Below are 15,488 nucleotides of genomic sequence, written 5' to 3'. Positions count from 1 at the left end.
ATAGCTGTTTTTTGATAGCTTTCAATTGTTTCAAGCGGGCCTACTTTGAGCTCCAATGGATTTGATTCTTTTGTTAAGATGTTATTTAGTAAATGTGTTTTGATGGTTGGTTGTTTGTAGTTTAGTCCGGGTGTAATGTTTGAAAATCTGGTAATTTTTTCTCTGTTATTGGGTAGGTGGTGTTTTAGGGCTAGTTCGTCAGTAAGTTGGATCAGAGTCCTTTGCTTTTTTTGGTTGTTTTTCCTATTTCTCTGTGTTAGTAATTTGTTTGGATGATCGTCCAGAAGGTTGGAGGACAATCATCCACCTGACCTTTAAAAGATCATAAGGCATAGGGTTTGTTTGATTTATATGCCTACTTACTCTTATTAACAACTGGCTTCTGGAGAACAGCTATTTATAAGTATTTGACTAATAGTTCTTTTTTACCGTACGGCTAGGCATCCACCCACTTTCCATGGGTTCTTCCAAAAATCATTCGCGTGAGCTTGTTAAAAATAAGAATGGTTTTACGGTTAAATTTATAACCTAGGGCCTTATCAGGTCTAAATCTGGTTCTGCATGATTCAAAACCATTCGGCGTATTCTAGTCTCTTATACTTTTATGTACATTAGCAGTGTTTTGTTTTAGATTGATAAGAAGATGTAAACTTACCATAGGTAATAGGAATTGGATGTTCATTACTTATGTCTGAAGAGCTAAAAATTTGAGGCCACTCTATTCTCAAGGTACCATTAGAAAATATCATGGTTGCTGTAAGATTCAAAATCAATTCCACCTTAGAATGTTGTAAATTTCTACAGTAGCACGCATCCATTTTATCGGTATTATCACAATTTGGATAAATGGAAACTTGGCAAACCTAAAAAGTTTATGAAAAAATTAAACAATACATTCAATCATAATCAAAATTATCAAGGCAATATGTAATGTAAAATAAAATAAAAAGTATTAACTTTTTTGCCAGCTAAATTAACAAATTCAATTACCGCGTGTTATGTGAAACAATAGGAATAGCCCGATGTAGTAAAGAGAAGAGATATTTTACATTAGGAAATAAGAGCGTTAGTTTTTAAAGTATATTGAATGAAATGCAAACATGGATGTGGGAAGTGTGACTTAAAGGTGAAACCCACTTGGCTACCTTTGGGAGGGGTATAAATACCGTCTTGAGCAGAGTAATATTTGATAATAGCCTAAAGGCAGCACTGAAATCTACTTCCAGACACCTTACGCCTACCACGAGTCCACAAAAAGGTTAGACTAAAACATAATGAAGATTCTTGATGCATAAAAGATGCTTTATACAAAAGGGAAATAAAGAGAAACCTACTAAGTCTACAACAACTTTAGTCAATGATTATTTGAAAAAAGAAAGAAAAGTACATAGTGACATATTAAACAGAACTAAGATAGATGAGTTATTAATTTTAGATTTAGAGTTTTAGATCTAGGGATGGGATTATAAAGTTAACTATTAAACGAATTAATTTTTAGTACGCGATTCATTACGGTATTGTCTAATGAAAGAATGTTCGTCAGGAAATCTGTAGTTACATATATAAGGAGCTAATTAATGTAAAAAATGCTTTTGAAACACAAAATTGAAGGTTAATTTTATTATATAATGAAATCAAAGGATCTTCTTTTGTATTTTCATGTGTCAAAGTAAAAAACTATCTGCGCAAAGTGTATTTCTTAAAATTAGATCTAGGTCTAAATCCTTTCGATCTTTTCTCATGTCAACATTGTAGACATGACCTAGATCCATAAAATACTATAGCTTTAATAGAGTCGGACAATTTGTTTTTTTTTGTTTTATGGTCTTAATTTTGTTTTAGGGCTACAATACATACACTAAGGTCTAAGTTGGTACCCAAGAAACATTCCTGCCAAGTTTTATCAAGATTGGTCAAGCGGTTTTGATGTCTATAAGTAACATACATACATACATACACCACACATTCTACTTTATAATATAGACTAGACATATGTTACCCGCGACCCGCGAGTCTCTATTTGCGCATTACTGTCGATATAGTCACTGAGAGTGTTTTGTAAACAATTAAACGAAATAATAATGTAATAAGTAAAGCGAATGTGTCAATGTAAAAAGGGTGTGAATGAAGCTATCAAATCAAAATAGCTAATAGGTTTAAATCTTTTTTTTTTTTCAAATTAAAACATTTGCTTGTAGGCCTACATATATTTGATTAAAATTTGAGATGAATAGACTAAATTTTGTATGTTCATGTGTATAAAGTATAAAGTAGATCTTGAGGTAGACATAGATCTAAATCTACACTAATCTAGAGTTAAAAATTGGCTTTTATAGAGTTCATTCTGTGCTGAGCATGCGTGAACTTTTTTTCATGAATGAATATAGGCCTATCTCAACACGGCTACGCAGCTTTAGCGAACAGCGAACAAATGTATTAAAAATGCTTTAGAAAAACAAATTTAAATGTTAATTTGATTAAAATATGAAATGAATGGACAATAATTAGTATGTTTATGTGTTAAAGCATAAAACTATCTTTGCGAAAAGAAGTTTTATAATCTTAGAGTTCAATAAGAGTTTTAGACCTAGGGCCTAGGAATAGACTCAGTAGAGAGATGTGTTAATGTGTAACCATTCGGTAATAGTAATGTCTAATGAAATAATGTTCGGCAGGAAATCTGTAGTCACAGATATCAGGTACTAATTTATGTAAAAAATGCTTTTGAATAATCTAGTGGATTGGATTTAGATGTATGTTAAACGTAGCTAATGATCCTTTCACGTTATTTCTCTTTCGCTACGAAAATAAAATTAGTTTTGCGAAAATGGGTTTACCCGAAGTCAATACATTCTTATCTATTAAAAACGAAAAGAGCGATAGCTTTGTTAAATGAATGGGATTATAAAGTGAACAATTAAACGAAATAATATTTAGTACGAGATTCATGAATGAATATAGATCTAGGCCTATCTCAACTCGGCTTCGCAGCTTTCGTAAACGAATGTAGCTTTAGAAAACCAAATTTGAATGTTTATTTGATCAAAATATGAAGTGAATGGACTTTAATTAATATGTTTATGTGTTAAAGTATAAAACTATCTGTGCGAAGAGAAGTTTTATCATCTTAGTGTTGAATTAGAGTTTTAGATCTAGGGATGGGATTATAAAGTAAACAATTAAACGAATTAATATTTAGTACGCGATTCATTACGGTATTGTCTAATGAAAGAATGTTCGTCAGGAAATCTGTAGTCACAGATATAAGGAACTAATTTATGTAAAAAATGCTTTTGAAACACAAAATTGAAGGTTAATTTTATTATATAATGAAATCAATGAATCTTCTTTTGTATTTTCATATGTCAAAGTAAAAAACTATCTGCGCAAAGTGTATTTCTTAAAATTAGATCTAGGTCTAAATCCTTTCTATCTTTTCTCTTTTCAACATTGTAGACATGGCCTAGATCCATAAAATACTATAGCTTTAATAGAGTCGGACAAATTTTTTTTTTCAGGGTCTTAAGTTTGTTTTAGGGCTACAATACATACACTACGGTCTAAGTTAGTACCAAAGGAACATTCCAGCCTAGTTTTATCAAGATTGGTCAAACGGTTTTGATATCTATATCTAACATACATACATACATACAAACATACATATATACATACATACACCTCACATTCTACTTTATAGTATAGATATATATGTATATATATATATATATATATATATATATATATATATATATTCATTCATTCATCGGCCTCCTTCAGTCGTAGAACGACTATGGTTATGGTTCATCTCGCACACTTCCTCTTGTGGCTGTGGAGCCCTATTTTGAAGAGACACTCCCGTCCACAAATATTGCAGGTTAAGGTGGCTTTTGCTTCGGTGGTAGAGGAGCTGGCTATTTTTCGCATTGTCCGTTTTTCTTCCAGGGCTAAGGCCCATGTTCTTTCGCTATCCATAGCTTTCTTGTTCACTGTCTCTCTCCATCTGGTGCGGTCTAGAGCTATGTCTTCCCAATGGTCAGTATTAATTTTCACTGATTTGAGGTCCCGTTTTATTACATCTATCTAACGGAGGTGGGGGCGACCAGTTTTTCTTGTGCCAGTCGAGAGTTGTCCATAGAGGATGACTTTCGGGATGCGTTCGTTTTCCAACCGGCGAACATGTCCAAGCCAGAGCAAGCGGCGTTGTCTGAGGGCTGTAAAGATGATGCGAATACCTGTTTGTGAAAGGATATATATATATATAGAAACCTACTCTCTTCTTATTAGAAAACAAGACAGTAAAACAGTGAGACTCACTGTATTATAACCAGTTAATGATGAGGTTTGCATCTGAAATCTAACAATCTGCCTTATGTTTAAAAGTTGAGATGTTGTATCAAGAGTGCCATTGTATATGTATCTATCTAATCCATCTATAAATCCTTCCTGGCAGCCAGAATAACTCTGTTTAGTATAAGGATTAAGGTACACTACCTCTGTCACAGAATCACGAAAGTGGCCTTGATAAAAGAAAATATATTAGTTTATTAATTAGGATTTCAAATATGATAAGCTAAAAATTCGTTATAAAGTAGCATTTAAAATGTTTTAACAAAATGTGATAAGAGTTAATTGTTGTTAATTGTTTTAAAACAAGAAAAATGTAAAAAATAAATAAAAAAATAAATACATAATTTAGAAACAAAAACTAAACTTATCAAAAGGGGAAGAACTATTTCCTTAAAAATATATCAACCAATAATGTACAAGTTATTTCTCTTATTTAATATAAAAAAAATAATTAATTACAAATAATTAATTGACTAATTTAGCATTTTTGTTTATTGATTCATGTTTTGTTAGGTACAATAAATAATTGTTTAAAGTATCAACTTATTCGGAGAATGCGTGAGGAAGAAATAGCGTAAACAATTATTTATGTGGACTAAACCCAAAATTTGTTTGGTTATCTGTGAATACTAAAGTCTCCCTTGTTGCTATTAAACAAAATTAAAAAAAATATTAATAATTAATTGTCAAATATTTCTATTGTTTCATGTCATGTCTATGCCAAAAAATAATTGTGCAACGTAAACACACTTTTTACCAAATAGACAAAAAGACAGACAATGAGTGGATATAAGTTTTGTAAAAAAAACAACTTTCAAAAAAAAAATTTAAATGCATGTTTTTCGAAATAACATTCATATTGATCCACCCCTGCAACAGTATATCTTTTTACCATTCCTCTTATCAGTTTGCTTATTCTTATGGGTAGAAAAAGGTGGGTTGACAATTGACATGGATCTCAAAAACGGTTCTACAATTTTCCTAGAAATGTTGCAGTTAATGCATATCTTTTAATACTATATAATTATCTCTACTGTCGAAATTGATACACTCGAGAAATAGTATTTCTAAAACTTTCTGTTAATACTCGAAAGTTAGTTTGTGGGTCAAAACAACTATTAGGCCGATTACTAAACTGTTTAACTAGTTTCAATTCTTAATGTAGAACTTGAAATAAACATTTAAAAAAAAATATGAACAAATATAACTTGTATCAATAAATATACACAGATTCAGCTTGAAAGTAGATGTATGAAGAGATATAAATGAAATGATACTTAAAAGCAAATCTAACACACTAGAAATACACGACTTTTCTGTCTTACGTCTCTTGTTAGTCTCTTGTTAGTCTCTTGTAAGTCTCTTGTAAGCCTCTTGTTAGTCTCTTGTTAGTCTCTTGTAAGTCTCTTGTAAGCCTCTTGTTAGCCTCTTGTTAGCCTCTTTCTAGTCTCTTGTTAGCCTCTTGTTAGTCTCTTGTTAGTCTATTGTTAGCCTCTTGTTAGTCTCTTGTTAGCCACTTGTTAGCTTCTTGTTAGTCTAGTTAGTCTCTATTTCAACTTTCACACCAATAATTTTTATTTACTTGACAGACCACCTTGTGGTTTTCACAGAAACTCTTAAGTCAATACAAATGAAAACATGTGCCATACTCTCGTCATGGTTACATCATAAAAACACACATACAATCAATAACAATTTCATGTAGAGAAATTTACCAAGAATGATTAAAAACAAAATATATGTCCTGGCCATTGAAAATCTGTTCGAACTTTAAGATGTCTGAAAGTAAACAGTTCATTTCAATTTAAAAAATACTTAAATATTACTAGATCACATAGAAATTAAAATATCTAAATGTATAATAGTGAACGCTCTATGTTAAATAAAAGATTTTTGAACATATTTTCCTAAATTCTTACTTTGTATGATTTGATTTTTAGTTCATAGAATAAGATTATAAGATTATACATGCACACATATTAACGACAATGCTTAAACAAGATTACAAAAAGAGATTGTGTTATCTTACAAACTCAAAGGCAGCATAAGCAATGTTTAAAAAAATACTTTTATAGAAGGATGATTACTTAACAAGTTCTACATCGTTTATATTGCCTGCTATAACATTTTATATTAACTTCCTATCTGATATAACTTACCTGCAAATTTAGTTGATTTTTTTTTTACTTGATTTTTTATCTAATTTGTTCATTAAATTATTGAACAATGACTTGTTTCTAAACTACCTTTTCTCCTAGCTTGTATGTTTTTTTAGATTTAGGTTACCTCAAAGCCAATGAGAATTTGACTTACCTCTATGTAGATGTACTGTTAAAAAAGAATTCCTTCTACACAAGAAGCTCCTCCCTCTGTCCTTGACTGGAATGTAAACAATTCTATAGATTTACTCTCCCCTGTCTATAAGCACTGACACTGCGTTGTGCACACTATAAGGAAAAAGCGAACACATTATAAGTTCTAAGTCTTTAGTAGTTATTTTGTTTCTGATCTTTGATGTATTTTTTTAATGCACTACCTTAGATTTTTGTTCTCAATTATTATAAATTAATATCTGTCACATAGTTATTATCACTGAATTTCACTACCAAAAGTAAATATAAGTCTTTGGTCTTTAATGCACAATACATTTGTGCATACATTTTAATGGAAAAAAGTTTACATAATTTGTATACAAATAAAAAAATCCTTTTCAGAAGACTAAAGGCAGAAAGACATCGATAGTTCTTAAGTTTTTGAGACCTAGGTATTACTGCTAAATTACTTTAATGTTATTTGCTTATTGCAGTGAAGTTTTACTGCCCATGTTTTCAGCATTTTAAACTTGATAAATACGGACAAACGTTTTCTACAATACATCACATAAGTATGTGTTAGTTTCATTGCAATCCATTGTGTAAATTATATATATATATATGGGAAGCGTGGGAAGCGTGGTCGAGAGGCCAAGTGCGCTTGAACTTGGCTTGGCTTGGCTACCTAGAAGGGGGCTCGAGGTTCGACACCCGACTCGGGCAGAGTTGTGTTTACTGAGCGCCTAAAGGCAACACGGAAAACCAACTCCTAGATACCCCCTCCCCCACTGGTCCACAAATGAGATTGGACCAAAGCGCTCTGGGCATGCTATAAGCATGAAAGTAGCGCTATATAAAAGCTATAAAATAATATATTAATAACTTAAAAGGGAGGCAACTCAACGAGTTAACTATGTTTATTTACAGGGACATCACAAGTACACAAAACAGCATCTTCTTTTAGCACTATCTCTTCACTTCGGCTCTCGGCTTGGGCGGAAATCGTTGTTCTCCTAATGTCAACATCCTTTTCTGTCTAGTTTCTGGCAGTGCGCACCTTCTGCATGAATGGCGTTGAGCATGGCGGGGTTATAACATTATATATATAATAATATTTATATAATTTTCTTCATGGTCTAATCATGCGGGACACCACGAAAGTCATGAAAGATACATCTTTAATTTCTGCAAATCTGACTAGAGTCACCCCACGTAACTTTCGCGGCGAAAGAAAAAAAAATAGGGGGGGGGGGACAACAAGTAATCTTTCTCTTGATACATGCTCTCTCTATAAATATATAATTGACTACATTTATGTGTGTATTTTTTACACACGTCAATATCTGGAGTCATTAAAATAGTTACATGTTGTTTTTTTTTTCTGTAGCTTTATTTTGATTTTTCCCCTTCCGTATTGCCCTTCGTTTCCTAACCCTGGCCACTGCTTCCCTTATATTTCGTGGAGTCAACAGATCTTTCAATGTAGTCGAAATTCCTGCATCAGGTAACTGTTTATTTCTATCAGTCGCATATTTCTGGAAAATGTCATCGACGAAACTGTTGCTCTCGAACTTCGCAAGATGGCTGTAAGCTTTGTTTGCGAACATTGGGATAACTATGGCGACGCCCTATCCGTTGTTCTTACTCACAGAAGCACAGCTACACTCTACTCGACACTACGATGCCTACATGAATAGTAATGAATACTTCCGGCAAAGAGCGGTGTATGCTACGCTGCGGGTAGACTAGTTACAGATATTTTCTTATTTACATCCTGTCAAATAATTTAAAAATAAAACATATAGAATTATCTCCCTTTGGTTAAAGTGGTTAAAAACATTTAGGTGAAGTAAATAGAACAAAAGGTCATTGCGACAATATTATTTGACACACGACATATGAACTTATAGCTAGGGAGTGATTAAAAACAAGTTGATACACAGGTTCATCTTGCTACACAAGTATGTGTTTTTTACCTGCTTTCAATAGTCCATTCCATGTACACACGAAGAGCTATTGTTGGTCTTGCACGGTGTTGTGCAAATACGTAAACAGTAAGGAACAAGTGCATTCAATTTTACATGAGTTATATTGAATATGACACTGTCATATAGTAACATTTAAAGCATATATCGTTGAATAGATATCAACATATGCACAAATAACAGCGTAGTATAGAGGGAAAAAAAAAAGAAATACTCCCCCATCTTAGAAATATTGTTTTATCTCTAGCTCTATCAATCTATCTATCTATCTATCTATCTATCTATCTATCTATCTATCTATCTATCTATCTATCTATCTATCCATCTATCTATCTATCTATCTATCTATCTATCTATCTATCTATCTATCTATAAGTGTCAGGCCACACTGCAGAATATTAAGTGACAGATGATTCACAGATGGACAGACAGGCCATATTGCAGAATATTAAGTGACAGATGGACAGACAGGCCATACTGCAAAATATTAAGTGACAGATGGACAGACAGGCCACACTGCAGAATATTAAGTGACAGATGGACAGACAGGCCATACTGCAGAATATTAAGAGACAGATGGACAGACAGGCCACACTGCAGAATATTAAGTGACAGATGGACAGACAGGCCATACTTTAGATAATTAAGTGACAGATGGACAGAGGGGCCATACTGCAGAATATTAAGTAACAGATGGACAAACAGGCCATACTTTAGATAATTAAGTGACAGATTGACAGACAGACCACACTGCTGAATATTAAGTGACAGATGGACAGACAGGCCATACTGCAGAATATTAAGTGACAGATGGACAGACAGACCACACTGCAGAATATCAAATGTTTTAGATTATGCGCAGTACAAGTAAGAGAATGAGTCTTTATGTTTTCATCTTGAATTAAAAAAAAAAAGATTACACGTATTAGATATAGCTTTAGTAGGCGTGTGTACCATTTTATTGTTGTATTGTGTTATTTTCTTTAGGTTCCAAAGTCTTCTTGTGCATCGTGTCTGTTATTTCCGAAAATGTGTCTTAGTTATATAGCCCGAGGTAGTGATGATCGGTACGTGACGTTTTGGCGCCGCCGTTTTGGCGCCACCGTTTTGGCCCCGCCGTTTTGGCGACGGGACGTTTTGGCGCGAGCCGTTTTGGCGACGGGACGTTTTGGCGCGAGATATCATTTGACGATAATTTAATAAGCACGAAACTTTTATAATAATGTTTATTTCACTCTACCATAATATTGTATGTATAGTATGAATACTCACACCGTTCAGCGAATTGTTTGTTTTTTTTAATCATAAAGGTTTTGCTTATTTCATGAATATAGGCCTATAATAAGTCAGATTCCTGAATGGTAATGACATGCTATATGTGAGTTCTGCTAATCGCACTGGATGACATTTTTGGATTTCTTTCCAAAAAGATTTTGTTTTTTATTTGACATTAGTGTAATATACGAATTAGCTAAGTGTCACTCTGTAATATAACAAAAACCATGTTAACATCTAAAGCTCTATTACGCTGAATGAAGACAATAACTCCACACATAGTAAAGATCAAGACACGGAATGTGGTCAGTACAAACTCTAACGTGAATCCACAAATATAAACAGACACTATGGGCGACAATAGATAGAAACAAATTCACAACACTAAGATATTTTGAAAAGATATATTTTGAGAAATTGGGTAGGGGTGATTTGGGTGACACATCTCGCATTGACGCAGGTATAGTTAAACAAATGAAGACAAGACCAGCACCAAGCACTGGTCGTTGGCGTCATGCGTCTGGCGATCATCTCCTTGGGAATGGTCATTACATGTGACACCTATCCTGCCCCCTCTCTTCTGCTCACATTTCACTCCTTGTATATACTCTTTCCTCCACCCCTCCCCTCTCTCACGCGTAAGACGATAATCTGTTTCTAGCAGTCCACTTGACATCCCTAGGTGCGAATTTATAATCCTTAATCTTTAATTCCGAGAGCGGCCCAAAGTCTACCCCTCTCTTTCAATCTCTTCGCCCCTACGTCTTTATAAGCTCGCGTAGTTTGGACCATTCACTAATCATTTTATTCAGTACGCAGACAGACTAGAAAAACTTTCGCCATTTTATTCTATTATATTTCTAACTAAAAACCTGGTGGCAGTCTATATAAAAAATGGAAAAAGTCCAGTCGAAGCGAGGAAAAGACAAAATTTCGCATGAAGGCTATCTCTATGTTTTCGATAAGTTTAGTGCAAACCACTCTAAGACGTTCTGGCGTTGTGAACTTAAAAATGAATGTAGAGCTCGTCTCCACACAGATGCTGTAAACAACGAACTTGTTCTAAATCAACTAGGCCAGCACAGCCATGGATGTGATGCTGCACAACTTCAGGCTGCCTCTATTTTAACAACAATTAAAAAGAAGGCTGCTTCTTCCACAGAGATCCCATCTTGTATCATAAACAGCTCTCTACAGGGAACTTCAGCAGCAGTGCATGCAAAAATGCCAAAGAAAGACGCTTTGCGTAAAGTAATTCAGCGTAAAAGAAACGAAATTCAAGGAGCTCCTCCACAGCCTGAACATAGGTCAACTTTGACTATTCCAATTGAATACCAAAACTATATAGTTTCACCTGAGCTGACAGAAAAGTTTCTTTTGTATGACTCTGGAGAAAATGACAATAAAAGAATTTTACTATTTGGTAAAGAATCAAATTGCAGCTGGAGCAGTCATATGAAAAGGCTTTACGTGGATGGAACATTCAGAATCTCCCCATCTATATTCTCACAGATCTACGTTATTATGGCAGAAAGAGGTGGTTTTGTCCTCCCTGTCCTATATGCACTTCTGTCAAACAAAGAAGGAGAAACATATCGCCGCATGTTTGAAGCAGTGAAAGAATTGTGGCCAGATCTTAACCCTTCATCTGTTTCTATGGACTTTGAGCAGGCTGCTATCGGAGCTCTTCAGTCAACATATCCGTTATGTGCAATACATGGCTGCTTGTTTCATCTGACAAAAAATATGCGAAAGAAATTGGCAGATGAAAATCTTCTTTCAATGTATAACAATGATCCAGAATTTGCTTTGGCAGCTAGAATGATAGTTGCATTAGCATTTGTTCCCATCGAGGACTTGGATATGGCTGTTGAAACTCTGGCAAATGAACTGCCTTTACGCCTTCGCGCCAAAACGGCGGAGCCAAAACGTGGCGACTAATTGTCCCGCTTCGAGTGATAATGAATTTGATAATGAGTTGAAGTAATAGTAAAGTTACTAGAGTTGGTTTTATATATCTTGGTTACAACTATGTTTTAATTGTAAGACATTACACTCCTTTTTAATCTTTTTAGCTTAAAGTTGAAAGAAATGCAATACTATGGCCATGACAAAAAACCCACAGTATATTCAAAGATTACAAATCAGTATTTTGAAAATAAAGAGCACTAATGAAACAAAATGTTATCCGAGACAAAATTGTCTGGTTATTTCCCTTTCACTAAACCTTGCAAAACCCTAATTATGTTGTGTAGCGGATGTTATCGGCAAAGTGCGAAAGCCTATGCATTCCATAGATTTCCAGATAATTTCAGTCAAAGGGTGTAATGTTATTGAAGTATTTTATTAACAATATAAAAAGAAGATAGTTTAACATTAGCCTTCTTCTCCCCCCCCCCCCCAACTATATCCTATTGAAAGAGTATATCGTGGATAAATTTCTTATATGAGACACATACTAGGAAATGTTATTGACCACGATTCTAATGATTGTTTATTTCATTATGCACTTTGTAAGCTTCGTTTTTAAAGTTCACATTATTTTCTTTTTCTTTTCTGTTTTTCTTTGTAATGCTTAGTCTCTTTTTGTCCTCCTATGGGTTTGAGAGTGTCTGGTAAACCACAGTGGGTCTCACAACGTTTCTTTTCTAGACACTAGATAATGTAAAAGAAGCAAAGACCAAGGAAGAGTTTGGAGATGATATAAAACGCGTACAAACAGAAGTTATGGTAGAAGAGATTGTTTTCTTTGCTTTATCGACACATTTTTAGCTACCCTGAAAGGATAATAGCCGATATTAGTTTTGTGTGGCCTGTCTGTCTGTCCACCCGTCAGTCCGCCCCGTTTAGATCTTAGAAACTAAAAAAGAAAATTATATTTTAGATCATTCAAAAAAACTCATAGACCTCAACGTCATTCACTTTATCGAAAAAATCTCCCCCCCCCCGCCAAAAAACAACAACAAAATAAAACTTAATTATGAATATACTTGAACAAACGAAAAAGAAAAGTAATAGTTAAAAACCATTACAGACATTTGAATCGCAACGCAAGGTCTAGTGCAACTATGTTATAGCATATTCTTTATGTGCAAAAGTTAATCGAATAAGAAAACAAAAGATAACCACTACATATGAAATGTCATTGACCAAATTGTTAGTCTTTTCAATATGAATGTGTAGGCAGAGAACTAAAAACACTAAAAACTCATATTATGATAGATTAGTGTTGATAGAAATATTCATATCACCACAGTCCCAAGTAACAAGGCCGTTGCTATTTTTAACGTCAGTATCTGAATAACGTGACCTGGGTCACGACCTCTCCACTTACACACATTTAGAACGTTTATTAATGAATGGGAATTCTAGCGATATCATTTATTAATATATGGGCCTAGGTTTGCAAACTTTCGCCGAGAAGTAGCTCATGACACTAGTATACACATGTGGGTACTTGTGGGTAATTCATTGCGTGGGATGATAATTAAAAACTGCGAGATTTCTACGGAGGAACAGACAGAAAAGCGGTGACACATTAACTAACAAAAAAAAAATGGTCAGTATAATTAAACAAAATGGTTGGCGAAGTAGATAAGTTTCATACTAAGAAAAGTTGGCATGTTAATCTTGATTTCAACGTGTAGACGAGGCTAAATGATATCAAAAGGAAATAACAAATTCCGCACGAGAGTAGAAAGACTTAAGCAACCATAAGAAAGGAGACATGCTTTCCACTTTCCCCAGCAGTTCAAAAGACAAAAGATAAGGGGCAGGGGCAATAACAACTCGAGGGACAAATATCTTGAGAGTGGTATTTCTTGTGTAAATCAGGAAACTGCAGTGTAGTGAAAGGTCGTTTCTGGGAAGTGGAACAGGTTCCTCGAATTGTTTTACGGTTGCACCTGTTCAGGAGACGTCAGCTGTACAGTGTCAACGGACATGTAACCTAGCACTGGTAAACGAGTGACAGAGGCGGCACCTGAGAAATGTGAGAAGGAAGTGAAGTCAAGACCTAAGCGCTGTTTTGTTTGGGCTTGTTTTGTCATTTCAATATCATACTTCAGTGTAAAAGACATCTTTATTTACCTTGTTTCCAATACACTGAGCTGCTTGCCTAATCTTACAACAATTCAAATAGGAAGGAGGCAAGGTGGCTGAGTGGTAAAGCGATTGGCTTTTGAACCAGGGGCGTATACTCAAAGACAAAATTATTTTGAAGAGTGGGCGGTATATAGGACAGAGGGTAATGATTGCGCATCGACAAACTATTTTTTTAAATCTTTAAGCACTTTTGAATCATTGTATATACTATATATTCACCGCAACTGCAAACAATGTAAAAAAAAATAATTTTAGGAAATAAATTTCTCTACAGAAAAGAAAAAAAAATGAAAAAAAAACATTTTCAAAATATCTCAAAGTATCTGTCAGAAAACTTGTGCTATGATTAATTGAAACCATGTAAATGTCAGTGTTTGGAACCACACGAAGACTACGAAACAAAATAAAAGTAGACAAAAAATTTAGATTGTTGTTGTTATTTATCTTTTTATTATAAAATGAAATTCCTCTCGTAGCAAACAGATTGCTGTCTCGAAGGAATCTATAAACTATTGGTGGTCTTTGGGAACATTTTGTTGTATGGCAAACATAATATTAGTTAGTAACAAAAAAAACAAGATATAACAACCTTGTTTGAACAACAACTACAAAGCCTATGTAAGGGGAACATCCCCGCTCTTAAAGCTATATATATCCCAATAATGTAGAATTTTAATTTTATTTTATATCAAACAAAATAATTAATTACCCATATTTAATTAACTTTTCGGTTAATTTTTTATTGATTTTTTTTTTTATTTTAGGTAAAAAAAAAATAATTGTTTAAGATTTTAATTTGATCTGAGAATTTATATGGGACAAAAAATGTAAACAATAATTTTTGGACAAAACCTACATATTCAGTCATAACTTTGTATTCTGAAGAATTAATTTCTCTTGTCGGCATCTAACAAAATAAGACTAAGACTAAGACATCTTTATTGATCCTTACGGAAATTTGTTGTGATTACAAATAATTAATTACCAGTAGTTTGTTGACTGGAGTGATCGTTAAATGAACTTGTGTGTTACCCGTGCTTGTAATCGTGCTAGTATTTGTAATCGTGTTCGCATTATCGTAGTCTGTGAATCGTGACCAGTCTGTACTGTGTTATTGTGTGTATCAGTCGTGTTTTATTGAAATAAAGCCTTGTTTCTAAGGTTATGAATTGACTTAGTATATTACAATTTATTTCAATAAAACCATTCTTAAATGGACAAGTTTTTGCGTCCCAATAGACTGGATGCTGATCCTAGTTCAACTAATGCTTCAGTTACATGGAAACATTGGATTTCTTGTTTTGACAGATTCGCAACGAAGGTAGGGGCTAGTGAAAGCGAACAGTTTGACCTGCTATGCAACTTTGTGTCTCCATCCTTATATCAGTATATTTCTACCTGTTCTAAATACTCAGAAGCAAAATCTATTCTTGAGAATTTATTTGTGAAGGCCCCTAATGAAACA

General features: G+C 33.9%; 1 protein-coding gene across 3 annotated transcripts in view; it reads right to left on the bottom strand.

Moving 5' to 3' along the window:
• The window catches only part of LOC106053177 (uncharacterized), a 51,547-nt gene that overhangs the window by 13,088 nt on the left and 22,971 nt on the right, over positions 1–15,488 (bottom strand). For 2 of the 3 annotated variants that reach the window (XM_056010324.1, XM_056010325.1), the window contains 4 exons: positions 6,661–6,794; positions 6,063–6,126; positions 4,315–4,517; positions 656–863 (listed from right to left, as the gene is read on the bottom strand). In XM_056010324.1, coding sequence (XP_055866299.1) covers positions 656–863; positions 4,315–4,517; positions 6,063–6,099 — 448 coding nt within the window. In that variant the 5' untranslated portion in view covers positions 6,100–6,126; positions 6,661–6,794. Of the gene's footprint in view, positions 1–655; positions 864–4,314; positions 4,518–6,062; positions 6,127–6,660; positions 6,795–8,635; positions 8,980–15,488 lie in introns of those variants that run through there. The other variant, XM_056010326.1, reaches the window with a different exon arrangement.

Source organism: Biomphalaria glabrata, chromosome 14 (genome assembly GCF_947242115.1).
Source record: "Biomphalaria glabrata chromosome 14, xgBioGlab47.1, whole genome shotgun sequence".
NCBI lineage: Eukaryota > Metazoa > Mollusca > Gastropoda > Planorbidae > Biomphalaria > Biomphalaria glabrata.
This window is presented reverse-complemented; position numbering and strand designations above follow the sequence as displayed.